Genomic DNA, 27781 nt, shown 5'->3' with positions numbered 1-27781 from the left:
ACTGGTATTACTTGTTCCTTAGGTTGACCGTTGTCAGTCTTTCTTCCTGTGGACACTGTCTAATGCAGTATCTCAGGAATTGTAATTGATGCTGTGCAGTGTGAACATCAATAAGCATCCCAGCTTCTGATATTTATGATGAAGGGAAAATGTTGAAACAGTTAAGTGTGATTGGGCGAAAGTACAAATTGTACTCTGGGTGAGTGTCCCTCATGTCTATCACAAAGAGTAGCTCAGTAGCACTATTATTGACTGAGCTGGCTGAGGCCTAAAGGATATAGCTGCCTGACTAAGTCTGTGGCCAATGATGGGGAGGAAAATACACTTGACCCTTTCCTCACCAAATCTGCCTGTTGCAGATGCTTCTGTCCATGAAAGTGTCAACAGCAGTGACCACCGCACAGTCTTTTTCATGGTGAAGTGCCATTTTCACAATGAAGATACTCTCCATTGTGTCATGTCAGACTGCACATCTACTAAACGGTAGAGACATGGAGCAGATTTAGTAAAATTGGACACCATTGAAGCACAGTGGATCATCAGCAGCACCAGCACTGATTTCAACCGCAGTCTAACTACATAGCCTGATTATATCTCCCTGCTCTACAGTTATCACAGAGCCTGTTCAATGAAGAATGCATGAAGGAGTGCTAGGAGCAGCATCAGGTATACTTGGAAAAGAATTGTTTTTGTGCTAAACAGTGGATGCAGCATGCAATAAACAGTGTTAAGTAACCTCTCAACCAGTGGATCAGATCTAACCACTGCATTACCACCACATGTTGTCATTATGGTGGTAGACCATTTAAAATGAACAGGGGTTGGAGGTTTCACCAAGATTCACCCATTCAGTGGTGGGGGAGTCCAGCACATTAGTACAGTGTTTCCATCTATCCTGTGCCAGCAGTGCCAAGCTGGTTACCTGTCTCTGCTGCCTCCTGAGTTCCTAAACATCAAAGGTATCAGTCTTGGACCAATTTGATTCATTTCAGGTGTGGTCAGTAAATGCTTGAAGACACTGGATGCTGTAAAGACTGTTAGGCCTGTACACATTCTAGCAATAGTATTGAAAACTTGTGCTTCAGAGCTAGCCATGCCTCTAGCTAAGCTGTTCAAAAGCAGCAATTATATTTGATGCTATCTGGCAATGTGCAAATTACCCATATATGTCCTCTCCACAAAACCAGAACAAATCCAACCTGCACAATTACTGCCATTATCAGTCTGCTCTCTCTTTCTAGCAAAGTTATGGAAAGGAACATCAGTGTTAAATTTGGTGCTGAGTCCCTTGTTGTTTGAGGTATATATTAATGGTTTAGACATGGATGTAGGAGGTATGATTTATTAAGTTTGCGGGTGGCACAATAATTGGTTGTGCAGTAAGAATGAAAGCCTTGGACTATTTACAAAATGCATGTGCAGGTCAGATAGCTGAACAGTGGCAAACAGAATTTAATTCTGAACAATATGAAGTAAAGAATTTTGGGAGAGCTAACACAATGAATGTTAGGATTCTTGGAAGTTAAGAGGATCATAGAGAGCTTGGTATGTATGTCCATAGATTCTAAAAGGCAGTTGTGCAGGTGGATAAGTAGTTAAGGGTGCATATGGGATACCTTTATTAGTAAAGATATTGAATACAAGAGCAGGAAGGTTATATTAGAGGTGTATAAAATGTTAGTTGGCTTGAGTACAGTGCAGTTTTGGTCAACGTTATATTAGATGTTATTGCATTTTAGAGAGTGCAAAGATTTTCCAGGACTTTGCTTGGCCTGGAGCACTTCAGCAATATAGAGAAGCTAGATAGACTGGGTGTGTTTTCCTTGGAGCACAGGGAACTGAGGGAAGACTTGTTTAGGTGTATAAAGTTATGAGGAACATGGGAAGAATCTTTCCCACTAACGGCAGGTGAGGTGAGGCAGTTAGCAGAAGATGAGGGTTAGGACGCTGAGAGGGTCTTAGGAGAAGAAAATTCACCCAGAAGGTGGTGGCTATCTGAGCTCACTACCTGAAAGGAAACAAACTGAATTAGGAAGATTTAGATAAATCATTGAGACACCCTATCGTACAAAGGTACAAGGGGATCTTATGGTACAGTGGAGGTGTCGCTACTTCTGGGCCAGAAGGCTTTTGTTCAAGTCCAATCTGATCCATTTATGCATTCCAGCAATGTGGAGCAGGTTGATTCAAAAGTTTATCTGAGAGTACAGGCCAAGTGCTGGATAAATGAAATTTAGGCCAGATGAGTGCTAATTGACCAGCCTCATGAATTATAACATCCCCTTCAAGATCCCCTCTTAAGTCATGTCACCCTGCTTTGGAACTGTATTGCTGTTCTTTCGCTGTCACCAATTCAAATCCTAGAACTCCCTCCTGAACAGCACTGTGGCTGACCTTATACCCAGAGGACCACTGTTCAAGCAGGCAACTTTATTACCATTTCCTTCAACACATGGTGAGAATGGCAATAAATCTTGGTCAATGACTCAGATAAAGCATAAGCCATCTAAAAATCAGACCGTGTCTGGAATACTGAGAGTTTTGGTCCTCCTTATTTAAGGAATGATATCATTTCATTGGAAGCAGTTTAGAAAACGTTCACAAGGATGATCCTGGTGTGGAAGAAATGTCTTAAGAGCAAAAGCTAAACGGGTTGGGACTTGACTTCCTGGAGTTTAGAAGAACAAGAGGTGATCTCATTGAATCATATAGGATTCCTCAGGGGCCTGACGGTGAATACCGAGAGGGCATTTCCTGTTGTGAGAGAGCTTGGGACTAGAAGACATAGTCTCTGAATAAGGGGCTGCCAGTTTAGGACTGAGATAAAGAGGAATTTCTTCTCTGAGGGTTGAGTGTCTTTGGAGTTTGTTGCCACACAGAGCTGTGTAGCCATAGTCCTTGTGTATATTAAAGACTGAGATTATTCATCAGTCGGGGAAGCAAGGGCTATAAGGGCGAGGCTTGAAGAATGTTGGAACCGCATGATCTTACTGAATGGTGGAGCAGGCTTGAGGGGCCGAATGGACTGCTCCTGTTTCTGAATCTTGGTCTGCTGTTGCAGCTTGATTACAGTATTTATATTCGTGTGGTGCTAAATACAACACATTTTAATTGATACCTAACACTTTTTAAACGTATGCATTAAAAATGTCACCTGTTTTGTCTTCATTCCTAGTAGCTGTCATTTGCACACAAATGGGCAATTCAGCCCAATAGATTTACCACCCTTTTTTTAAATTCCTGCCAGCTTTCTGTTTCTGCTAATGTGTGTTATATTTCCTTTTGCTTCAGTCTGTGTGGCACGCTAACACCACTGTGTTACGAAATTGCAATGTTGTATTTGTGGCACTTGTTTCTGTACTTGTATATGGGAGCAGTTTCTCAGCATCATTTCTGTTGAGCCACTGCATAAGTTTTAAGCCCCTATCAGCTATCATCTTGGCCTGTTTTCTTCCAGAGAAAACGCCCCTTCCCACAAGCTCCTTTCTGATGGCATCTCAATTATGACAACATCCTTGTCAATCTTTCCTGCACTTTTCACAAATGCTTCAATATCCTTTTCTAGTCCAGAAGTTAAAACTATGAACATTTCAGATCTACATAATTGAACATTGTCCCTGCTTTTATTTTATTTTCCTCCAAAATGAGCTCTTAGTTTTTATGTTTGCATTTTTGGTGTTGCCATAATAAACCCTTTTTTACTTCATGTGATTTATGTTTGTATTTCATGACTTTCATACCCCATTTAATCTCTGACCTTCTGAGAAATAATATCCTCATGACTCTATTTGTATACAAAGGAATAAAATTGGCCATTTTACAGTAGGAAAATTAAGTTGGACCGAACCAGGCATTTAAAAAAAAATTTTAATGCAATACATTATACATAATGTTACATTTAAGGAACTTTGTGGTTTTGTTTTTTCCCTTTGTCAGCAATGCATGGCTTACTACGCAACATTTTTGATTAGTAAATGGCTCAAAGACTAAGAGCGGTTTTTATGTCTTAAACCGTGTCTGATTTGCTTATTAGAAGAAGCTTTATTGTGTACATTTTGGACTCCATGGCAACTCTTGTGAAGTCAATTATTGATTGGAGGTGATATTCATATTTCAGCATTTAATGTTGCAAGATTAAATTGTGGCAGGCAGTGGAGTTGTGATGTTACTGGATGAGTAATCCAGAAACCTGAGCTAATGTTCTGGGAGATATGAGTTCGAATTCCACCTTGGTAGGTGGTTAAAATTGGAATTCAGTGAAATCTAGAATGAAACGCTACCTTAATGGCGATCATGTAACATCAATTGTCATAAAAGCCCATCTAATATCTTTAAGGAAGAAAAGCTGCCATCCTTACATGATTTGCCCTACATGTGACTCATAAAAGCCCTCTTGGCAATTAAAGATGGGCCATAAATGCTATCTTAGCCAGCGATGCCCACGTTCCATGAACAATTAAGAAAGATGACTGTCAGCACTTTGACTAGACTGTCCTTAACACTTGGTATACAAATCAATGATTGCAAGTCTCCAGATCTGTATTGCACATTTCTTTTACTTTTCGGCGACTGTTTCAAATTTATGCAGTTGCTGTAACCTGTGTGTTCTGACAACAAAGAGTTATTTTTGTTGTGTGTACAAGAATGACGTTCAACTTTTCTTTGCAGCCGTACCCCTGGTAGCTGCCAGACCTCCCCAAACGAAGTTGTGGATCTTCTTGGACCCAACCAGAACAGTTCCGAAGGCCTTGGTCAGCTGGCTAACAGTAACAATGTGAAACCTACAGAAGATTTTAACAGTGTGGAGTCACAGAATGTGCCCTTGGATTCAATGGAACCTGTCGGGCTGGACTCGCTACAATTTGATTATTCCAGTAGCCAGGTGCAAATGGATTCCGCCACTGCTGCTGTGAGTTTGTTTGACTACAGCTCTCAACAGCAGGTTAGTTCACCTACATCTCAGCTGCTGAGACTAAGTTAAAGAGTTACAAATGCTGATCAAATTAAAATACTCATTTTTAACTATTGATCCCATGGTGACAGATGCATATGCGAGCAGTTTGTAAAAACTGAGGTGCCTCATTATCCAGCCTTACCTGACCCTTGCAAGTTCCTTCCCATTTATTCTAGTGCCATATTTTTACTGCACTGATGTGCAATTCCCAAGGTCCTGACAGCAATGGCAAATAGAATTCAGTATTACTTAAGTCAAGTTATTATAAAACCATAAGACATAGGAGCAGAAATTCGGCCATTCAGCCCATTGAATCTGCTTCACCATTCATTTGTAGCTGATAAATTTCTCAACCCCATTCTCCTGCTTTCTCCCCAAACCCTTGATTCCCTTGATAATTAAGAATCTATCTATCTAACTATTCTCTGGCAGGTCATTGAGTATATTGAAGATGGAGATAGATATATTCTTAATTAATCCATAAATTCCCCACACTCTGACTGAACAAGTTCCTCCTTATTTCCATTCTAAAAGGTCATCCCTTTACTCTAAGGCTGTGCCCGCGGGTCCTAGTCTCTCCTATCAATGGAAACATCTTCCCAACGTCCACTCTGTCCAGGCCATTCAGTATTCTGTACGTTTCATTATACTTGTAAAACATTTAATAGAGAAAAGCAGCTTTAGATGGGTATAGGAAAAACTCAGCAGTTCTGGTCCTACCTGTAGCAAGGCAGAATTAACAAATAAGTCCAATATGACTCTTGAGTTTCCAATTCATAGATAACATGAGAACGATATGTGCCTCCCACCCACCAGTAGCTGGGTAAGAGGAATAGAAATTGACTTGAACCTCCTTGAGCTAATCATTGCTTATTAAGTGGCTTGACAGCATAGCTGATTGTGAGGATTGCAGGCATGGGTCAAAGGTCACGGAAGCTGCCCCAGACCCCAGTGCTGTTTTAGAAACCTCTCTTCTTTCCAAGCTATATGATTGCTGTATTGATGCATACAGTTACAAGATAAGTTTAAAAGGGTTGACATTAGCAGGATCTAAATAATGAAATTAATCCAGTAGATAACATCCATTATGAATTGATTAAAAATAAAATTCTTGGCACTTAGTCTATTTTTTAAACAATGTTTAAAAAGGTGGCCTCACAAACCTACCAGTGTCTTTAACATTTGAAAAAAAAAACACTAAAATTTATTGAATTGGGATTGTATAAATCAATGGAGTTGCTTTAAGCATTGGAGACTGTAGGCCAGTTGGTAATCAATCTGGGAAGATGCAAGTGAACCACAGAAGAAAGTAGGTTTCAATGGAATTTGAAAAATGTCCTCTACATAGACAGCACACAAATATCTCCTGCAAGCTGTTGGGAAATTTCAACTTGCGCAGTGCATATTTCTCTTCTTTTAAGCTTCATTTAGCTGTGAGTTTAATGAAGAAATAATTAAAAAGGGAAGAAAAATACAGGTGCCAGAGATCCAAACATACGTTGGCACCAACGAGCAAGTCATTCACCACTGATAAAATTTTTACAAAGGGTGTAACCTTTCTTCAGTTTTACTCAACACTAATTCTTTTTAAACAAATGGAGAAATTGCGTCTCTGGTCAAGAAAAAGGAGGAGGCCTATATAGACAGGTGGGATCAAGGGAATCCTGAGAGGAGTATAAGGGCGTGAGTATCCTTAAGAGAGCTATAAAGGGGACATGAGATAGTTTTGGCAAATAGTATTAAAGAGAGTCCAGTGAGATTCTGTAAGTATATTAAGGGAAAAACCGAACTCTGGAGAGAAAAGGTCAATGTGGCTGTCTGTAGAACTACAGGAGATTGATGGGATACTGAATGGATATTTTGCATCAGTATTTACTCTGGGAAAGGACATGAAAGCTAGGGAACTTGAGGAAATAAATAATGATGTCTTGAAAAGAGTTCATATTACAGAAGAGGTGCTGGAGGAAAATGCATAAAAATAGTCTTTGATGGAAAGTGACAGAAGGTGTTGGTAGAGGATTGCTTATCAGAGTGGAGGCCTGTGACCAGCAGTGTGCCGCAAGGATTGGTGTAGGTGCTTTTTGTCATTTGGAGATGCAGTGGACAGTGAAGAAGGTTATCTCAGTGTAATGGGACCTTGATCGGATGGCTTGTATGACAGAGTTTAATTCATTCAAATGAGCTGTTGCATTTTGGAAAGGCAAAGCAGGGCCGGGCTCACGTGGTTAATGGTAAGGCCCTGGGAAATGTTGCTGAACCAAGAGACCGAGAAGTGGATGTGCGTAGTTCCTTGAAAGTGGAGTCGCAGATAAACAGGGTGGTGAAGAAGGCGTTTGGCACGCTTGCTGTAATTGGTCAGTGCATTGATAATAGGAGTTGGGAGGTCATGTTGCAGCTGTACAGGACGTTGGTTAGGCCACTTTTGCAATTCTGGTCACCCTACTATAGGAAAGATATTGATAAAACTGAAAGGATGCAGAAAAGATTTATAAGGATGTTGCCAAGACTTTGGAGGGGGGGGTGTGAGCTATACGGAGAGGCTGAATAGGCTGGTGCTGTTTTCCCTGGGCTTTGGAGGCTGAGGGGTGACCTTGTGAAGGTTTATAAAAATCATGAGGGGCATGGATAGGATAAATAGCCATGGTCTTTTTTCTAGACTGAGGGAGTCCAAAATAAGATGGCATTGGTTTAAGGTGAGAGGGGAAAGATGTAAAAAGAATCTGCGGGATAACCTTTTCATGCAGGGAATGGTGCATGTACAGAACGAGGTGCCCGAGGAAGTGGTGGAGGCTGGTACAATTACAACATTTAAAAGGCATCTGGATGGCTTTGTGAATGGGAAAGGCATGGAAGGGTATGGGCCAAGTGCTGGCAAATGGGTCTAGATTAATTTAGGATGTTTAGTTGGCATGAACAAGTTGGACCAAAGAGTCTGTTTCTGTGTTCTATAACACAGTAACAGACCCTGACTGATTTGTGCACTTGCAGCAGACTCCTTCTACTGTGGGTGTGCACCATGTTTTCTTTGGACTAAAAGGGCCAAGTGCCTAGTGTCACGTATCAGTGTTACATAACTTCGGGCCTTTACCCACTCGCCCACCCCCATATTAACTGTTCTACCTGGTCATCTCAAATGCCAGGGTTACTGATTGGAGACAGGGTTCTATGCTTCACACATTCTGTGAAACTGGCTTATCGCTAAAGAGCTGATTTTTTTTCTACACATGGCGTCCAAAAATTTGCATTTTTACAAAAAATAGTAATTTCTCTGTTCTTTCGTTTTGAGGAGACAGGTAACACTTCAAGTCTTTAACTGCTGGATGAACAAAGCCATATTTTGTGTTGAGAAGTAGTGCTTTAGAATGAGAAAGTGATGCACAGAATTCTGGAAGGAGATAACAGCTGAGCTAGTTGAAATATGTAAAGAGCACTAGACCTGCAAGTACGGTGAATCAACCAGTATTCAGCATGTTTTAAAATGTTTTTTTCTTTAGCTATTCCAGAGACAGAATGCATTGACGGTTCAGCAGTTGACAGCTGCACAACAGCAGCAATACGCCCTTGCAGCAGCCCAGCAGCCACACATAGGTAAGTCATTTTCAACAATATCTTGTTAAGGAACCTGTGTACTCCCCTGAGTGTCTGATGGAAAATTATTTCATCATTCAACTATTTATGTAATTTTCAATATTTAGCTTTGTTAATGCAGAACAGATGAGTTTAGAATTTGATGGCAATGTGAAATCCAAGTTATAGAGAAGAATTGTGCATAAATTGGTGACTGTCTAATGGGAGGAGGGGAGGTGACAGTGAATTGTGGAGGAAGGACTGACTAACGGCTAGAGTGACATCTGTTACTTGAACAAGAATCCAATATAATTGGGAACCAGACTTAATGGCCCTGTTAATGTCTTTCATTGCCTTGTGGAGTCATCAGGTATTCAGGGAGATGTGTCAGTTTATTGAGCAGTAATACTAAGTGTGAGCATAGAGGTTCAAAAGAGCCATTTAAATTAAATGTGTTTGCTTGACCGCCTGAGTGTATTATTAAAGCCTTTCAATATCAGCTTGTTGTAACACTAGCTTTTCATCTGTGACTTAAGAATCCTTACTGTTCTAATCATGTTTGAATGAACTGAATATTCAAGTTAAATTATGTTTAATGATAGACTTGGTAACTGGTTGGAAGGGATAATTGTTTCTCGCATACAATGTTGTTTCAATTTTGAAACTCTGGAATTCCCCTTGAGGACTTTATATCAGTTACGCTGCGACCCCCTTCCTTTATTAGCTATGTTGAAACCCCTGCAATTATTGTTTTATCACAGTGCAGCACCGCTGAGCAGTCAAAAGGCACCAGTAGCACTGTGTAATGCTGTACTGAGGAATTATGTAGTTTGTTTCTGTAAGATCAGTGACAGAACATTTCATTACTATTGAGAGAAAACGTTTATATTGGTTCACTAATGTTTTACATGTACAATGGCTGTTTGTTGTTCAACTGGAATCAATTATATTTTATTGGATTTTGAGAGATGGTTATCCAAAAAATGGTACCATTTAATCTTTGTATTGATGGGATTGTAAGGCTATTTTTGGTGTAAATGCAAAATTGCATTCATTTTGAACATTTGGAAGTGATGACATTCATGGCCCTCAATCAGAAACTATTCACTATCAAGAACTGAATTAATGTAGTCTAATGATTTGAGCCAGTCACAACTGGCTGGGGAATGGGTGGTTTAGTTAAAACCTTATCGGTGTTTTCAAGCTATCTGCACAGGGTGGCTCTTTAGCCTGTCATGACAAGACATCACTTGGAGCATTTATCAACCGAAGCAGTGGGAAGTACATTGTCCTTTATTAAAATTTTAATTCTAACTGGTTTCTAGTGTATTTCTTACTCGCAGTCTTATAAGCAGTACCTATGCATCCATTCCATTCTAGCTATAGTTACACAAATTAAATGCAACGTAGGCACTTTAAGTAACGCATTTGAATTACTGTTGTGGTGTATGTAAGTAATATATACACCAATTTTCTTCTTGTCTTGTATAACTGCAAGCTATTTGACCCTGAACTTTTGAAGTAACAATGGTACCACTAGGTTTGAATCAACTTCCTATGAGCATGTTAACTGATTTTTCCCTTGCAAGGGGTACTAAGTTTTAAGAGTGCCATCATTGCAGAACTGATATTCTTTGCTCACCGTTTTTACCCCCACAATTGCAATGCCACATAACTTGCATGCATACTTCTGTTTTTGGAAACAGTGCTAATCAACGTTAATTTACAATGTTTCGAATCCACCTTTTGGTTGTGTATGCTTGAACAGTGATGACTATGACTGGGCCACTACTCTATTGTTCTAAAATTAAGGTGTCATTCCAAATACTTGATGTGGGGTTTTTATATGTTGCACAGGTATGTTTTCAGCAGGGCTTGCTCCAGCAACCTTTGTTCCCAATCCATACATCATTAGTGCTGCTCCTCCAGGTACAGATCCCTACACTGCCGGGCTTGCCGCAGCTGCAACTCTAGCAGGTAAAATGTAATGATCTGTATGAAGACAATTAACACTGATGATTTCTTTCCTTCCCCACACTGCCCCCTCCAGTAGAAGCTAAAGGCAGGCATGTAGTGATCCTGGAAGTTATAGGTGATGAGTGAAGGAGGGAATTGAACATTGTTCTGAGTGCAGGAATCTGGATAAGTTGAATGTTTTTTTTGTCTTTGGACTTTACGGTGTCCCAACTAATGTAGTGTAGTAAGATTTTGGATTTAATGGTTCATTTATAAGTGTTGGCACTTTTGGATCTCTCAGTCAGCACTTTGGCGTTAAAAGGGATGAGGGTAAATTGAGAAGTAGCGTCAGGTGAGCTGAGTAGTAAATCCATGGAACAGCATGACTTGGAAAATGGTGAAAACAAATAGTATGAGGCTTCAAAATGCAGGTTATGGGTAAGATTTGTTTAAGAAAATCGCTTTGAACTACAAAATGAATAATGTTAAGATGTTACATATGGGGAAGAATAAGTGGAAGACAATATTTAGTTGCTTTAGTTTTTCACTGTCCAGGCTTAACTTGCCTTGTTTCTGAGCTCGAAGTGGATTTCTTTGGTAGGAGATTGATTGCCATGATGACAGGAAAAATTCGTTCATTGTATCTTGTATATTGTATCTTATATTAATTTGGCAGCTTGTTTGTTTCAGTCAGAAGGAAGTATGCAACAGGATTTGAGTTGGAATGTCATGCAAACCCAAACATCCAATTTTTGTTTTAAGAATTGGAGTCTGATGGGAGATTGGGAATTCAATTTTCAGCTTTCCAACTGTGTCACATAAATTTGCAACAAAAAACAGTTGAGAAATCCACGATTAGAATCTCTTCATGGTGCTCAAAATGAGCTGAGTGTGCAGTCTGTAGTGTTGAGAATTTGTAGTTTCACAAAGTAGCTGACAAGAAAGTTAGAAAGATTGTGTCCAATGTATTCAATTTTGAAAAGACGGTTGCATCTTGCATGCAATTGACCAATGTCCGAAAAAGTGATAAGTTTTGACACGCTGTATCACAACCTACATTTATTCGCAGCACATGGCAAATTTGGGAACCAGAACATGTTTTCAAAAAGGCTGCTATCTTGTTGTCTGTTCTTTTCAAATACTTGCTGCTTGTGTTCATACTGATCAGTTTTCTTCCAATCTAATTGGTTTATACATTGGACATATGTTTGATGTGGTCACCAAAGTAAGCTGTGTCCCAAGGTCAACGCAACAGCTCTTACAATGGATGTTGTTGTTATTACAATAAGCTTTGTTTCAATTCTAGTTCATGTATGTGGTAAGTGGCAAAAGTTGGTTTGCAAAAGATTTTCTTGAGTGTAAGATGAGCAGAGAGAGAATTACTGTTTGTGTTTTGCAGGAAGATGGTAGTGTGTAATGTCTGAAAGGGACCTTGAATTGATCGCACAGGTTGCTGTGGTGGATATGTATCTTTAATGCAGCTGTGTTTTTTAAAAGAATCACACAAGTGCAGATGACCATTGTGCTTTAATAGTTATTGTTGCATAGGGTAATTATGTTCAGAAGATATTTAAGGTTTTTGGGGCATGAGCACTTTTCACTGATAGAGCCTAGAAACATGAGCACTGTTGCAGTTCATATGAGTTACTTGCTCTTTTATTTAAAAAAAATGAAATGCAGCCTCTTACAAAGGAGACATCTAAAAGTGCTTTTCTTACATATAATTTTATTTCAACAAAGTTCCTTTTTAACAGAAACATGGTTCCTAAGTCCAATGAAACTCTAGTTCAGTATTTGAAGTTTTGAAGGATGGAATGTAGCCGTGAGAAACATGGCACCCTTGCAGGTCATATTTTAAAAAAAGTTTCTTTTATTATAACTGGTTATTGATTTCATGTTTTAAATCCTAATGATGAACTTATTGAGTGAGCAAAATCTCATGTCATTTTCAAGTGGATGACTGATGGAAGTTTACAAATCAGATCCGTTGAATCTAATTTAGTCTTAATTCAAAACATATTCAAATGTAAAAGAGCACAAACATTTTCAAGGTGGTGAAAATTTGTTTGCACACAATAAGAAGCAAATATGTCAAAAATGTCTGACAATAATGACACACTTATCTTCACCTGAGAAGTGTTCGATAATGAGAATTTTGCAATTCTTAAAGATCTAAGCCAGACTGAGGTTATTGGTGCTGATGAGCCCTCAATCTGTACCTGTTGATGTCATTTGTAATGTTAAATTGGGATTTGGTGCGGATGGGGGTGGGGGAAGGGGGGAGAGAGCGGTGGGTGTATACATTGTCATTAACTAGACTGTACTTCTATTGGACACAGTGAACTCCTGTTTTTAATTTGTTCAATTGATGTCAATATCAGATTAAGCATTTATTTAGGATTCCTTTATTCTACAATTCATTGCAAGTCCATTTTCAGTTGGCTCCCTCTGAGCCTGAATTGAAGGGGTTTTGTAACTGCACAGTATTCAGTGGGTAATGTACAAGTCAGGGTTGGGTTTTATTTCGCCATTGTTAATATATCTGGAAACAAAGAGACAACGCAAGTGGTTGGCTTCATTGTCAAAGCAACTTTTCTTTCCATCCTCCCTGTGTAGGCAAACGGCCGGCCCCGGATGGCATAGGTGAGATCAATTCACCTTGAAGGAAATTTCGTTCAGCTGTGTTTTGAAGTGTGCCTGTGTAATCTCGTTTTTGTTTAAATGACAAGCATACTGTTCTGTATTGGTCATCTTTAGAAGTCGTCAGGGTTTAATTGCTGCTAATTTTGACTGAGGTACCGACCCATTCCTAGTTTAATTAAATAACATCCACTGTAATGAACCATACTTATTACGCTTTTCTTTTTTGGAAAAGTAGAAATCCAGAATTTATTAAGGCGTAGTCGGCAAATATAATTGTACTAACCTATTGGGTGGGGGGTGAAAATTAGGATGCACAAATATGAAGTTATCTATCCTGCATAAAAGAATGGCATGTCCATTAGACAATAAGGACATTTTTGGAATATCTAATTAAATGAAATTTTTACAATTTCACATAGTTTTGTGTATTGCATTAATGTAAATTGTGCGAAGTGCATTTTTAAAAATCTCTCTTTTATGTGTTAGGCCCGGCAGTGGTTCCACCTCAGTATTATGGTGTTCCATGGGGTGTTTATCCAGCAAATCTCTTCCAGCAGCAAGCTGCAGCCGCAGCTGCTAACAACTCTGCAAACCAGCAGGCTGCGTCACAGGCACAGCAAGGACAGCAACAGGCAAGTCATCCATCCATTTATAACTCAGTATCAAAGTGCACTAGCACTGAGTCAGGAAAGCTGAGTAAATATAGAAACAGATTTGTCCACCTTGATGTGTTTTAATTTGATATGTAAAATACGTATTTATTCAATTGGCATGCAATAAATTAATGTTAAGGAAGGAAGGCCATTAATAGTGATATTGCTGAATGTATCTCATTAGGTTTTGAAATGTAAACTCTGAAGTTGAAATTGCATCCAGTGGACTTTAAAGACTGTATGAGTGGAACTAAAATATTAGAACTAAGTGCTGTTGTTTGGTTTGCAAAGGTCAGTCTGGCAACGATGATGCACTTGGCCTCACTGAGAACAGTGTTCACGGGTTAGAATTTCAATTTTGTACTCCTAAAGATCTGAGCCAGAGCAAGTATATTGCTGCAGGTCAAAGTGATAATGTTGGTCCTTGGCTGTTGACTTCACCGTTATATAAATTTGAGCTCTTGAATCTATCTTGGCGCTTCCTGGGGATTGCATCTCTTGTTGAACTTGTGTTGAACTATTTTTTCCTCCTTTTCTAAAGTGTACTGGAATTTTGATGTGTGTGCAGGGTAAGAGGAGTTGAGTTTTCCATAGTCGGGCTAAATCCCTGATTAGGAAAGTCAAGCATACTTAAGCCAATTACCTGTGCGTCAGCTCCTGACAAATATGTGAGAGTGAGGGCTTACTCCAAGTTGAGTCATGATCTGTTCCCTCACCACCCATTTGCAAGAGTGCTTTGTAGGTCACTGTCTAGGTACATAAGTTCACAGTGTTCATGTGAAGGCCACAAGTTGCTTGGTGCCTGTATAATAATAGTTTAGTGATGAATCAGCATATTCAAGAAAGGAAGAGAAACAATTAGTAAGAGACATTTACCAATAATCTTCCTTAATATTTACTAATGATGCCTGGCGTGACTCTCCTCACCATTGAGAATAAATCCTCTGTTGCACATTCCTTTGAACCGTGAATGGTAATGATCTGTGTACAGTATCTTCCTGGTTAGGATTTCAGTGAAATCACTTTGACTAACAGGGTGTTACACTTCCATGTCAGTAATCCTATATGGTTTATCCCAGGTTCTGCGAGCTGGAGCCAATCAGCGTCCTTTGACCCCAAATCAAAGCCAGCAAGGACAACAAGCAGACAGCTTGGTAGCAGCTGCAGCCGTGAATTCAGCCCTGGCCTTTAGCCAGGGATTGGCCACTGGAATGCCAGGTAAAATATTAATTCCAGGTGCTACAGATATATGCATTATCCGACAGCAGTGGTGTGGGTTGTAGAATAATGGTTTAAAGAATGCTTGATGCATTACCAACAAGTTAATTATTGACAATTGTAGAGCTTCATAAAGTAGAAACCACTGAACAAGTAATGGATCAAGTTTCTTCACATTTGAGTTTGCAATTGAAAACACATGAAGCGTCATGCAGCATGCTTCTGCCATGTGTACAACCATTATAACCAAGCATTCATCGAGGTTGCTTAGAAGAGGAAGCTTCAAAGCAATAGAAATCTTTCATACATATGTTTAGTAACTAACATTAGAGAAAACAGACTAGCTTAATTTTAGAAATACCTTTACTACTTTTCTGCCATTTCTGAAGATCTAATTGATGTACCAGCAAAGATTTCAAATGCTCGGTGTTTGGTTGTTGTATAAGTTATTTGTGTTATTGTTGGATTTGCTGTTCCTGCTGTAACACAAGGTCAAAAAAGGAAGTGTAATCATAATTTGTAATTTTGATGCACAGAAATGTTGGTTAAATCAGTACAGTTCAGTACAGACTAACAGAATACCAAATTAAATGCTAATTAGGTTAATCTTCCATTTTAAGGCAGTTTTAACACCACTTTGGAAATTTTAAAGTAAAGCACTGTTGGCAATATTTTCATTTTTGAATCTGTCTGGCAATGATGACACACTTGCCCTCACTGAGAATATTTTCAGTTATGAGAACCTTACTTGTACTCAAACATATCTGAGCCAGACATTAACACTTTGATGTTTTGAATAACACACTTCAAGCCTAATTACTCATTTGATTCAAACAAAACATTTTCAATTCACAGGAACTGCATGTTTTGTCGTAGACCCAGTTTAGTGAGAGGATTTTGTTCTGAACTTGTCATGTTATTATTAACACTCATACCTGAATGTAGCTTTATGGGACGGGGTTGATTTTCAGATGAGTTGAAAGACAACAGTTCCAAAGCTTGGGATTGTCAAATAGATTTGGCTCAGAAAAATATCTCATTGTTTTACTGGGACATATTCAAAGCTCTGTACTTCTGTTGTGCAAAAGAACTTATTGTTCAAAGGAGTAGAGCTTTTTGAAAAGTTCACGGACATGGACGGGGAGTGGATGAATTCTGAAATGTACTTCCAAAACATTGGACAAAATCACCTGAAGATATACAAATATCGAAAATAGGTGAGGGTGAGGCCATTCAGCCCTTTGAGCCTGCACCATCATTCACTATGGTCATGGCTGATCATGCAATCTCAGTATCCCATTCCCATCCTCTCCCCATACTCATTGATCCTTTTAGCACAAGGGCTTCATCCAGCTCCCTCTTGAATGTATTTAATGAACTGGCCCCAACAGCTTCCTCTCAGAGAATTCCACAGGTTCATTACTCTGACTAAAGCAGTTCTTCCTTGTCCCAGTCCTGAATGGCTTACCCCTTATTCTTGGACTGTGACCTCTTGTTCCGAACATTCTCAACATCGGGAACATTCTTCCTGCATGTAGCCTGTCCAGTCCCATCAGGAATTTATATGTTTCTATGTCTCCTCCTCTCCCTCTCCCCCACCCCATTCTAAATTCCAGTCGATCCAGTCTTCCCTCATATGTCAGTCCTCCCATCCCAGGAATCAGTCTGGTGAATCTTTGCTGGACTCCCTCAATAACAAAAATGTCCTTTCTCAGACTAGGAGACCAAAGCTGCACACACTGCTCAAGGTGTGGCCTCACCAAGGCCCTGTATAACTGCAGTAAGACGTCATTACTCCAATTCTCAAATCCTTTTGCTCTGAAGGTCAGTATGCCATTAGTTTTACTCACAGCCTGCTGTACCTATATGCCAATCCTCAGCGACTGTTCCATCATGACACCCAAGGTCTCAGTGCAGCTCACCTTTTCCTAAACTGCCACCATTCAGATCATAATCTGTCTTCCTGCTTTTGTGACCTCCCATTTTATCCATGTTATGCAATTGCTAAGTATTTGCCCACTCAGCCAGTCTGTCCCAAATCTCCCTGTAGCTTCTTAGCGTTCTCCTCACAGCACACATTGTTATCCAGCTTAGTGTCATCTGCACATTTGGAGTTGTGGCATTCAATTCCTTTGTCCACATTGTTAATATATATTGTAAACATCTGTGCATTGAACCCTGCAGCACCTCCGTCATCACTGCTTGCCATTCTGAAAAGGGCCTGTTTATTCCAACTGTCTGCTTCTAGCTATGTCAATACATTACCTCCAATACCATGAGCCTTTATTTTCCTTCGTAATCTCTTGGGTGGAACCTTGTCAAAAGCCTTTTGGAAGTCCTGATACACGACATCTACTGATTTGCCATCATCTACTGGTCACATCCTCAAAAAACATTCCACAAGATTTGTCAAGCATGATTTCCCTATAGTGAATCAGTGATAACTAGGACTGATTCTGTCACTGCTTTCCAAATATTCAGTGCATCCTTAATGATGTACTCCAGCATTTTCCCCACCATCGTTGTCAGGCTAACCAGCCTATATTATCTGATTTTTCTGTACCTCCTTTTTTAAAGAGTAGAGTTACATTAGCTGCTTTCCAGTCTATTGGAACTCTTCCAGAGACTACAGAATGCTGGAAAAATGTCGCCGATGCATCCGCTATGCACCTAAATTGGAGGTGTATTGGACAGCGAGAAAGGTTACCTCAGAGTACAACGGGATCTTGATCAGATGGGCCAATGGGCTGAGAATTGGCAGATGGAGTTTAATTTAGATAAATGTGAGGTGCTGCATTTTGGAAAGGCAAATCAGAGCAGGACTTATACACTTAATGGTAAGATCCTGGGGAATGTCACTGAACAAAAAGGCTTTGGAGTGCAGGTTTATTGTTCCTTGAAAGTGGAGTCACAGGTAGGTAGGATACTGAAGAAGACATTTGGTATGCTTTCCTTTATTGATCAGAGCATTGAGTATAGGAGTTGGGAGGTCATATTGGGGCTGTCCAGGACATTGGTTAGGCCACTTTCCGAATATTGTGTGTAATTCCATTCTACCTCCTTTCGGAAGGATTTTGTGAAACTTGGTAGAGTTCAGAAAAGCTTTACAAGGATGTTGCGAGGTTGGAGACCTTGAGCAGCAGGGAGAGGCTGAATAGGCTGGGGCTGTTTTCCCTGGAGCATCAAAGGCTGAGGGGTGACCTCAGAGGTTTGTAAAATCATGAGGAGCATGGATAGGGTAAATAGACAAAGTCATCTCCCTCGAGTCGGGGAGTCCAGAACTTAGAGGGCATAGGTTTATGGTGAGAGAGGAAAGATATAAAAGGGACCTAAGCGGCAATTTTTTCACACACAGTGTGGTACATGCATGGTATGAGCTGCCAGAGGAAGTGGTGGAGGCTGGTATAGTTGCAACATTTAAAAGGCATCTGGATGGGTATATGAATAAGAAGGGTTTAGAGGGATATGGGCCAACTGCTGGTTAGGATAACTGATCCGTATGGATGCGTTCAAACAAAGGGTCTTTTTCCATGCTGTACATTTCTATGACTCTATTTCAAGAGCCACTTCTTTAAGTATTCTGGGATGCCGAGCATCAGGCCCTCGGGATTTCCCAGTCTTTAATCCCATCAATTTCTGCAGTATCGTTTCCTGACTAATCAGGATTGCCTTTCGTTCCTCCTTCATGCTTGACCCTCTATCGCCTACCATTTCCTGAAGATTGTTTGTGTTCTCTTTAGTGAAGGCAGATCCAAGGTATTTGTTCACCTGGTCTGCCATCTCTTTGTTGTCGATTATAAATTCATCTGATTCTAACTGCAAGGGACCAAAATTTGTCTTCACCAATCTTCTTCTCTTCATTTATCTATGTAGCTGCTTTTGGCGGAGGGAATTGGTTGCACTAAAAACCTGAAACAGTGAAATAGAGAGTAACGAAGGGGAGTGGGTGCTGAGGAGCCAAAAAGATGAGGAGGGACAGAGCTATGATGAAACTTAACTTAAATGGCAGGAATACAATTGCTTGTGTTTTGAACTGCCAGGAGCCAACGAGGATTAAGCCAGCGGATCTTCAGATGAATTGATGCATGGAATCTCAGTCAGGAGATAATGTAACATCTAAACACAACTGGAAATTATTGCAGCATGAATGAGGGTTCAATAGCTGACAGCTTGTGGAGGCACGTGATTTTGGGAGATAGGGAGGTAGGAAAGGGAGACCGCATGCAGTGTGTGGTCACATAGATTGGGTTAAACCTATTTCAGGCCATCCTGTATGATGACCCCTTTTTTGAGAGGGCTAGTGACTGATAGGCAGTTTAGCTCATGAAAATCTACAAAAAGGGGATTTTCCAGTGACAAATAGTTGACTTTCTCCCTAGCATGCAGGTATTGAGGCCTCTTTCACTTCCTTTGTTGGAGATTAATTCTGTGACACATTTCTGTTATGTATGGCTGTCACACTCTGCACATTAAATTTGTCAACTGAGATGCTGAAGACAAATAAACTTCTAATGACTGCTGAACTGTAAAGTGTTGATTACAATTTCTTAATGCCAGGCTGTATTTCACATTATTGTATTTCCAGTTGTAACTACTTGATACAGTATATAGTATTATGTACAAATGGGTATATTTTGAGCACTTTTTTTACTACAGGTTATCAAGTCCTAGCTCCAGCTGCTTACTATGACCAGACTGGTGCCCTGGTCGTGAATACTGGGGCTCGGAATGGTCTAGGAGCTCCAGTAAGACTTGTCGCTCCAGCACCTGTAATCATAAGTCCATCTGCAGCACAGGCAGGTAAGGTTTATCTGTTTCAAAATGGGACTTGGCGTTTGTAAACTTAACATTTTTGGCACCTCTAACTCAATAAAGGAAGATCATTGTGTCATTTTAGATGCCTGTTCCACAGATTGGTCTCTCTACTGCAATGGGTGTTTGCTTGCCAAAGCTGAATCTTTAGCTTTCTTCATATTTGTCATTTGTTTACCCATGACATTGTTCCAGTTAAAATCTCAAAATGGTTAAAGTACAAAAGGAGACATTTTGACTTGTCAAATGTGTGCCAGCTGTCTGTAACAATAGTTCAGCTATTACTGCTTCCCATCTTGCTGCTCCTCCAGCTCTGCAGAATTTCACCCTTCAGATGCTTATTCAGATATCTTTTTGAAGGCCAGCCTTAAATCTGCTGCTACCAAGTTTTGAAGCAGTGCATTCCAAACCATAACTTATAAAATATGTTTATAAGCGTGCTACGTCTGGTTCGTCTGCCAGTCACATGTTTCTGTGTGGTCTGTTCCCTACTCTTCTGCCACTAAGAACTGATCTCCCTGTAAATTTTGCTTCAACTCTTCCCCATGGCTATCCTTTTGCTAAGGAGACCAAGCACAGCTTCATGTTCCTGAAGCCATTGTTTCACTGTCTTTTTCATGAATCTTTTCTTCACCTTCCCATACATTCCCAGGACTGTAGACACAGCATTGCAGTGAGTTCAAACTGGTGTTTTATAAAAAAATTTAAAGAACTTCCTTACTTTTGTACTCTTTTTATATGAATCTCATGACCCTCTGTTCCTTGTAACTGCTTTCTCTACTTACTATGCGATTCAGTGGTTTGTGGGCATGGGGTCTCTCAGTTCTCCTGTTCTTGTCTCACCCTCTAGAATTGTACCCTTTAGTTTTCATTGTTTCATATTCTCGCTCCCAAATGAATCACTTTGCACTTCTCTGCATTAAATTGCACCTGCGATGTGTTTACCTATTCCAACTGTCTACAGCCTCTTGAATTTGTTCACTGTCCTCCTCAAAGTTGGCAATTTGTGTAATCTGCAAATTTTGAAATTGTGCCCTGTGTACCTGCTTTTAGATGGTGAATATAAATCTAGAAAAGCAATGGTCTTTGTTCTGTTGCAACCAGGTGAGAAGATGTGAACTGGTTCTACTTGTTCAACCTCCTTAGTTGACCACAATAAAGGGTTTTGAGTTTTTGTTGCTTGACACTTCTCCAGTTAAAGATAGAGCTAGCTGTTTTTGCTGTGACCACAGAGGGCAGTCAGCGAGGCTCTCTTGTGTCAAAAAGGATATTTGTGAACTGTCAAACTCCGCAAAACTAACAAAAACACAATGTCAAGCAGTTTTCGCGCATTCATATAAACCTGTATGTGAGTATGCAAATACACACACACATAGGGGTTAATATAGTACATATCAAGATAAAAGAATATACAGTTTAGAGTCCTTTGGTCATCTTTGAGGCTGATCATGTATAGCTGGGCATTTAGATGTAGTCAGTTGTAATGAATGTGGCCAGGTGGCTCAGTGGTTAGCGCTGCTGTCTCACAGTGCTAGGGACTCGCGTTCAATTCCAGCCTCGGGTGACTGACTGTGTGGAGTTTGCACATTTCCCCCAAGTCTGTGTGGGTTTCCTCCAGGTGCTCCGGTTTCCTCCCACGATCCAAAGATGTGCAAGTCAGGTGAATTGGCCAAGCTAAATTGCCCATAGGGTCAGGGATGTGTAGGTTAGATGCATTAATCAAGGGTAAATGTAGAGTAATAGGGTAGGGGAATGGGCCTGGGTGGGTTGCTCTTCAGAGGGTCGATGTGGACTTGTTGGGCCAAACGGCTAGTTTCTACACTGCAGGGATTCTATGATTCTGTGAATTATCGAAAATTGTCAGTTTGCTGTCATCTTTCTCTCGGAGAAGATCACTTTTTGGAGAACTGGTTCTTCCATCAAACACTGAGAGAAACTCCTTGTTCTTTATATTGTTGCAAATTCTTAGATGTTTCAGTATGCGCATACTTGCCGCAAAACAAAACAAGAATTTAAATACTGATTCCTCATTGAAGGGATTCTTTGATGCATCTTAGCTGGTTAACTGTCACAGTGCGACAATATCGACGGTCTAGTTAGTTTATCTATGACCCTTCGATGTAAATTTGGGGTTGAAGATGGTTTTAGCCGTCTCTTTGCATAATGAGCTTCAGATCGAAGCCTTTGCTCCAGCAAATCTTGGTCTTTTTTGTGAGCTATACATTGCAAATGATGAATTTCAGTTTCCAGCTAATTGCTCCTTAGGGTAACCTTTCAGGATGAGAGTCTCAACCATCCTGTTTAGACATTCCTTTGTGAATTCCCGTCACCATGGCTCCTTTCAGGTAAAGTTATTTTGATGGGCATTTTAACATGTCGCAGCTCATAGAATCAGAGGTGTGTTGCACTGCAGAAGAAGACCACTTAGGCTGTCCTATCTCCACTGGCTCACCAATTGAGTATCAAGGCTTGTTGCCATTCTCCTCCATTATCCCCTAGCTTGCACATTGCTTTTATTTAAATGATCATTCACTACCTTCTTGAGTGCCTCAGTTGAACCTGCCTCCACCATGTTGTGTAGTGTATTTCAGAACCATTTTGGAATACTTGCCCCTTAGATAAACTACCTTTATCCCAGACTACATTTGAATAATTGAAGTCCCCCATTAGAACTACTACTAATGTTGGCGTCCCTGTAATTTCTGTGTAAACTTATTTCTCTAAACCCTCCACTGCTTGGTGATCTATAAATTGGGCCTAACAATGTAATTCTACCTTCCTTGTTCCTTAGCTCAAGCTAAATCAAATCTGATTCTGAGACATGATCTTTTGCCAGCCTTGCAATGCTAACAGTAGCCCCGTCCCTCCCCCAAATAAACTTTTCTTTCTCGTCAATATTGTGTGAACATCTGCGCAGGAATATATAACATCCAGTCCTGCTATTATTCCTTGAGCCAGGTTTCTGTTATCACAAGAACGTCATAATTCCACATGGCAATCTGTGCCTGTAACTCCCTGATCTCATTTACAGCACTTCCATGCATTTGCACGCATGCACTTTAACCCTGCATTTCTCTTGAACAATAATCCAAAGCTTTTAAGTTTATTCATGAAATTGAGAAGATTAATGGCCCATATTTTATATCATCATGATAGTGCTGACCCCAGGGCTCACCATTGTATGCCTTCCGTATATAAAAAAAAGATGGTTCTGTCACCAAACTAACTGAATCTGTGTTAATGTTTCATTTCATTAGTTTTAATTTTCTGCTAAACTTTGTGCTCCTCAAATTGAATAATGCTGGTTACAGAGCAATGAAGTTAACACTTGTATAGTGATTGTAGCTTAAATCCACTTGTTCTAGGAATAACTTGTGTGTTCACTCCTCTCCGATACACTACAGGACCTTCTATGTCAGTCATCTTCTGGCTAAGTGAGTGCAATTACCAGTTGCTGTGAAATTCTGGGAAATTTTATTCTGTGATTGTGCGTTCATGAGAATGTAATCAACTCATCCCAAACATTTAACTTCCCTCTATTTCCCCCTGCTGGCCATGTCTATTCTTACAGCTCAGGTTTTGAATAACTGGTACCTGAAGAAATGATTGATATATCGTCAGATTCAGACTGGTGGTTCACAGAAAGAAAGCTGCCAAAGAAAACCAAAACCCCATGTATAGTCTGACCTATATGTGACTTCTGAACTATCCACATCATTTTCTCCCCAGTACTCTGCAGGCGTGCGTGCGCGCACACACCCTCAAACTATACCTTAGATAATTACACTTCACTTCAGCTGTAATGAAGAGTCATCCAGACTTGACACATTAGCTTGCTGTGTCTCTCTCCACAGATGCTGCCTGATCCAGTGTGATCTCCAGCGTTTGTTGTTTTCAATACAGATTCCAGCAACTGCAGTAATATGCTCCTCCTATATGTGACTCCATTCCATACTGCATTCCAACAAGTGACAAATTTGTAGGGCAACTGGAAATGCAGAATAAGGTGTTTTAGCCAACATCATCTGTAAGTGAGTTCCAGCAGTGATGCAATAATACAAAATGCAGTGAACTAAAACTGAAGAGAGCTGGAGAACCTCCTGCCGGTCTGGCAATGTTTCTGGAGAGTGAAAGGAAGCTAACGCGTTGAGACCAGGACGAAATCTTCCAACTTCCAAAGAAGTTGTATTCCAGCATTTTCTTGTTATTTCAAATTTGCAGTATTTTGCTTTTTTAAATATTAATTTGTGGGATATGGCCATTGCTGGCCAGGCCAGCCTTGATAGCCCATCCCTAGTTGCCCTAGAGAGAAGTTGGGGGTGAGCTGCCGCCTTGAATTGTTGCAGTCCATGTGCTGTAGGTTGACCCACAATCCCAGGATATTTGACCCAACAGCTGGTGGTACGTTTCCAAGTCCGGGTGGTGAGTGGCTTGGAGGGGAACCTGCAGGAGGTGGTGTTCCCAAGTACCTGCTGCCCTTCTTCTAGATGGAAGTGTTCGCGGGTTTTGAGGGTAATGTCTAAGGATCTTTGAATTTCTGCAGTGCATCTTGTAGATAGCACTCACTGCTGCTACTGAGTGCCAGTGGTGGAGGGATTGAATGTTTGTAGATGCGCTGCCAATCAAGCGGGTTGCTTTGTCATGGATGGTGTCAAGCTTCTTGAGTGTTGTTGGAGCTGCATGCATCCAGACAAGTGGGGAGTATTCCATCACACTCCTGACTTGCATCTTGTTGATGGTGGATAGACTTTGGGTTGTTAGGAGGTGAGTTACTCACTATAGTATTCTGTGCCTCTGACCTGCTCTTGTAGCCACTCTGTGAGCCCAGTTGGTCAATGGTATCCCCAAGGATGTTCACAATGGGGGATTCAGTGATGGTAATAATGTTGAATGTCAAGGTGTGGTGGTGAGAGTGTCTCTTTATTGGTGATGTACACTGTCTGGCATTCATGTGGCATGATGTTACTTGCTACTTGTCAGTCCAAGCCTGGTTATTGTCCTGATCTAGTTGCATTTGAGCATGGACTGCTTCAGTATCTGAGGAGTCGCAAGTGGTGCTGAACACTGTGCAATCATTGGCGAACATCCCCACTTCTGACCTTATGACGGAGGGAGGGTCATTGATGAAGCAGCTGAAGATTGTTGTGCCGAGGGCACTACCCTGAGGGACTCTTGCAGAAATGTCCTGGAGCTGAGATGACTGACCCTCCACAACCACAACCATCTTCCTTTGTACCAGGTATGACTTTAGCCAGCAGAGTGTTAACTCCCGATACTCATTGATTCCAGTTTTGCCAGAGCTCCTTGATGCCATATCCAGTGCCTCTAGCCATTTCTTGATGTCACATGGAGTGAATTGAATTAGCTGGAGACCACTGGAAAAGCCAAAGATGGATCATTCAGCATTTCTAACTGAATAAGTGCAATAATGTCACAACTTAATCAAGCATTGTTCCGTTTAATGACCTAATAATTTATTTTTCATTAGAATCATAATATACAATATAGATAGAGGACATTTGGCCCATTGAGTGCACTGACACTCTGAGGAACATCCCACTCTATCCCAAAACATCCACATTTACCAAGGCCCAATCCATCTAAGCTGCACATCTTTGGACTGAGAGGGGAAACTGGAGCACCCACAAGAAACACACACAGACAAAAGATGAACATGCAAAGGTGAACATGCAAACAGTCACCCAATGCTGGAAATGAACCTGGGTCCCTGGCGCCGCAGTGCTAACCATTTATTTTGTTTCTGCTGCATGAAACGTGCTGTAGAACCTTGTGTATTACTTTAAGAAGTGCGAAAAACAAGCAAATTCCGCCCAGCCCTTGTGGAAATGGGGTTGGTCACATGTGCATGCCTTTGATGTGACATCATTATAACCACAAATTGTTTTAAGGAAAGATTGCCGGGGATGTGAAATCTCCAGTGGGATGAGGCATGGTACCGCCCTCATCACAGTGATGTTCTTAGATATAGATAATCATGACAAAGTTGGCAATATTGCTGTTTCTGTTTTGTTCATATTCCATTCCCATGTAAAAACTGGCATTGCAGTGGATCTTATTTTCTGTTCCAACAGTTGCCGCAGCCGCAGCCTCTGCAAACGGTACAGCGAGTGGCCTCGCAGGGACAGCAAATGGTTCCTTTCGCCCAATGGGCAGCCAGCAACCACAGCAGCAGCCACAACAGCAGCCTACCAATAGTTTGGCCTCCAACTCCTTCTATGGTAACAATTCCCTGTCGAGCACTTCACAAAGCAACTCACTGTTCTCTCAGGGGTCTGGCCAGCCAGGCAGCACTTCCCTGGGCTTTGGAAGCACTAGTTCACTTGGGGCTACACTTGGATCTGCACTTGGCGGATTTGGATCAGCAGGTACATTTGTAATTGTAGGAATGCAGTGCTAACTGCACAACATTAAAGCATTGAATGAGCAGTATTGAACTGAATCATCACGTTTTCTTGTCAGGCATGTGTCTTCACAGCTGATTGGCTGCCTACCAAAAATATAGTGGGAAAATTAACAGGACGTTCTTCAGATATACTTGGGAGCCTGAAGCCGATTTTATTTTCAGTTAAAACCATCTCCAAAAATAAAAACTCTGAAAGTACCAGACAGTAATCTGATTCCTAGTTTTGATGCATTCGCTTGAAGTAAATGGTAATGACACATGCTTAATAATTTGCAACGTGATACTTCAGTGTTGTCACAGCGAGTTTTATCACAATGATATTAAAACACTTATCACAAAAAACCACATCCAAGGACTCCTCCATACCATTCAAATTGTTTTAACTTTGGGTGGTAGTTAATTCATGTGTGTAATCACCATTTTGTTCCCAAAATATTTATGCAAGACAAGTTTGAAGAGCTAATGTCTATCTATGGTTGGGTTATCTACCATCTTAAATAGATGCTGCATGGATTTGACGCACCTGCCATTATGCTTCACTGAACTTGTGGTGACATTAGCAAGTTTTGCAAAATTGTATGCTGGTTGTTACTTCAGGGCATGCATGGACCATAATTAACCGTTAACGAAGAGCCCTTCTGATCTTCAGAGGCCATGATGTTAAAACCATATTTAATTTCCTATGCGGAGCTGTCCTCATGAGGAACAGGATTAAGATTTATGATCAAAAGAAAGAAGCCATTTATATCTCTTTGAACGCATTTAACTTTTTTAAAGAGACGAGAATGCATCAAATATTTTAAATTTTCTAAAAGAAAATTAGTTGGTTCTTATTTCAAAGACTTGGACATGTCAATTTGTATGTATGAATGCATGATTATTCCAGGTGATCAAAAGCATTAATTTCTTTTCAACTTTGTTTTTAAGTTGGAAGCTCCAATACCAGCAGTGGCTCACGAAGAGACTCCCTTACAGGTAGCTCTGATCTGTACAAGCGAACGACTAGCAGCCTTGCTCCCATTGGCCACAATTTTTACAATGGGTTAGGATTCTCTTCCTCTCCTGGCCCAGTCGGGATGCCTCTGCCGAACCAAGGTCCCAGCCACTCGCTAACACCACCACCATCGTTATCATCACATGGATCATCATCGAGCCTTAACCTGGGTAAGAGGGGTGGGTAGCTCTCTTATTACAGAGATTTTCTTTGACTTCTGGTAGAGATAGAAATTTGTAACAAAGAACTTTTAAAACCAAAAAGATACATGAAATTTTACAAAGCCCTAAAGTAGCTTTATGAGCAGATTATGATATGGTTTTCTAATTAGTTAGGCATACTTTGAATGTCTTGATTAAAAGCAGAAACGCAGTTAATGGGGAAGTTTGTTTGTATGTCAAGTTGAAGCGATTAATGCATGGATGATAGTTGGGAAATCTTGACTGTTTGGAGTGTTTGCAATCCTTTGGCAATTACCAGTTGATGACAAACTTGCTCTCATTGAGTGTTGTTAAATACTGCCCATTTATGAAACTAATTTTTGTACTCCAGAGCTGAGC

The 27781-nt window shown here is 40.5% G+C and overlaps 1 protein-coding gene and 3 non-coding genes across 10 annotated transcripts in view; all 4 read left to right on the top strand.

Moving 5' to 3' along the window:
• The window catches only part of LOC132830146 (pumilio homolog 1-like), a 123456-nt gene that overhangs the window by 71521 nt on the left and 24154 nt on the right, over positions 1-27781 (top strand). For 2 of the 7 annotated variants that reach the window (XM_060847657.1, XM_060847656.1), the window contains exons 7-15: positions 4669-4942; positions 8449-8542; positions 10379-10498; positions 13094-13120; positions 13607-13752; positions 14853-14991; positions 19648-19791; positions 25896-26189; positions 27155-27400. In XM_060847657.1, the coding sequence (XP_060703640.1) occupies positions 4669-4942; positions 8449-8542; positions 10379-10498; positions 13094-13120; positions 13607-13752; positions 14853-14991; positions 19648-19791; positions 25896-26189; positions 27155-27400 (1484 nt within the window). The remainder of the gene's footprint in view (positions 1-4668; positions 4943-8448; positions 8543-10378; positions 10499-13093; positions 13121-13606; positions 13753-14852; positions 14992-19647; positions 19792-25895; positions 26190-27154; positions 27401-27781) is intronic. The other 5 variants (XM_060847662.1, XM_060847661.1, XM_060847660.1 and 2 more) reach the window with 3 other exon arrangements.
• On the top strand, positions 12578-12659 carry LOC132830185 (small nucleolar RNA SNORD103/SNORD85). Its single transcript, XR_009646347.1, has one exon. It is a non-coding gene; the product is annotated as a small nucleolar RNA SNORD103/SNORD85 (small nucleolar RNA).
• On the top strand, positions 14070-14157 carry LOC132830184 (small nucleolar RNA SNORD103/SNORD85). The gene has a single exon (XR_009646346.1). It is a non-coding gene; the product is annotated as a small nucleolar RNA SNORD103/SNORD85 (small nucleolar RNA).
• LOC132830183 (small nucleolar RNA SNORD103/SNORD85) lies at positions 15681-15765 on the top strand. Its single transcript, XR_009646345.1, has one exon. It is a non-coding gene; the product is annotated as a small nucleolar RNA SNORD103/SNORD85 (small nucleolar RNA).

Source organism: Hemiscyllium ocellatum, chromosome 30, assembly GCF_020745735.1.
Source record: "Hemiscyllium ocellatum isolate sHemOce1 chromosome 30, sHemOce1.pat.X.cur, whole genome shotgun sequence".
NCBI lineage: Eukaryota > Metazoa > Chordata > Chondrichthyes > Orectolobiformes > Hemiscylliidae > Hemiscyllium > Hemiscyllium ocellatum.
This window is presented reverse-complemented; position numbering and strand designations above follow the sequence as displayed.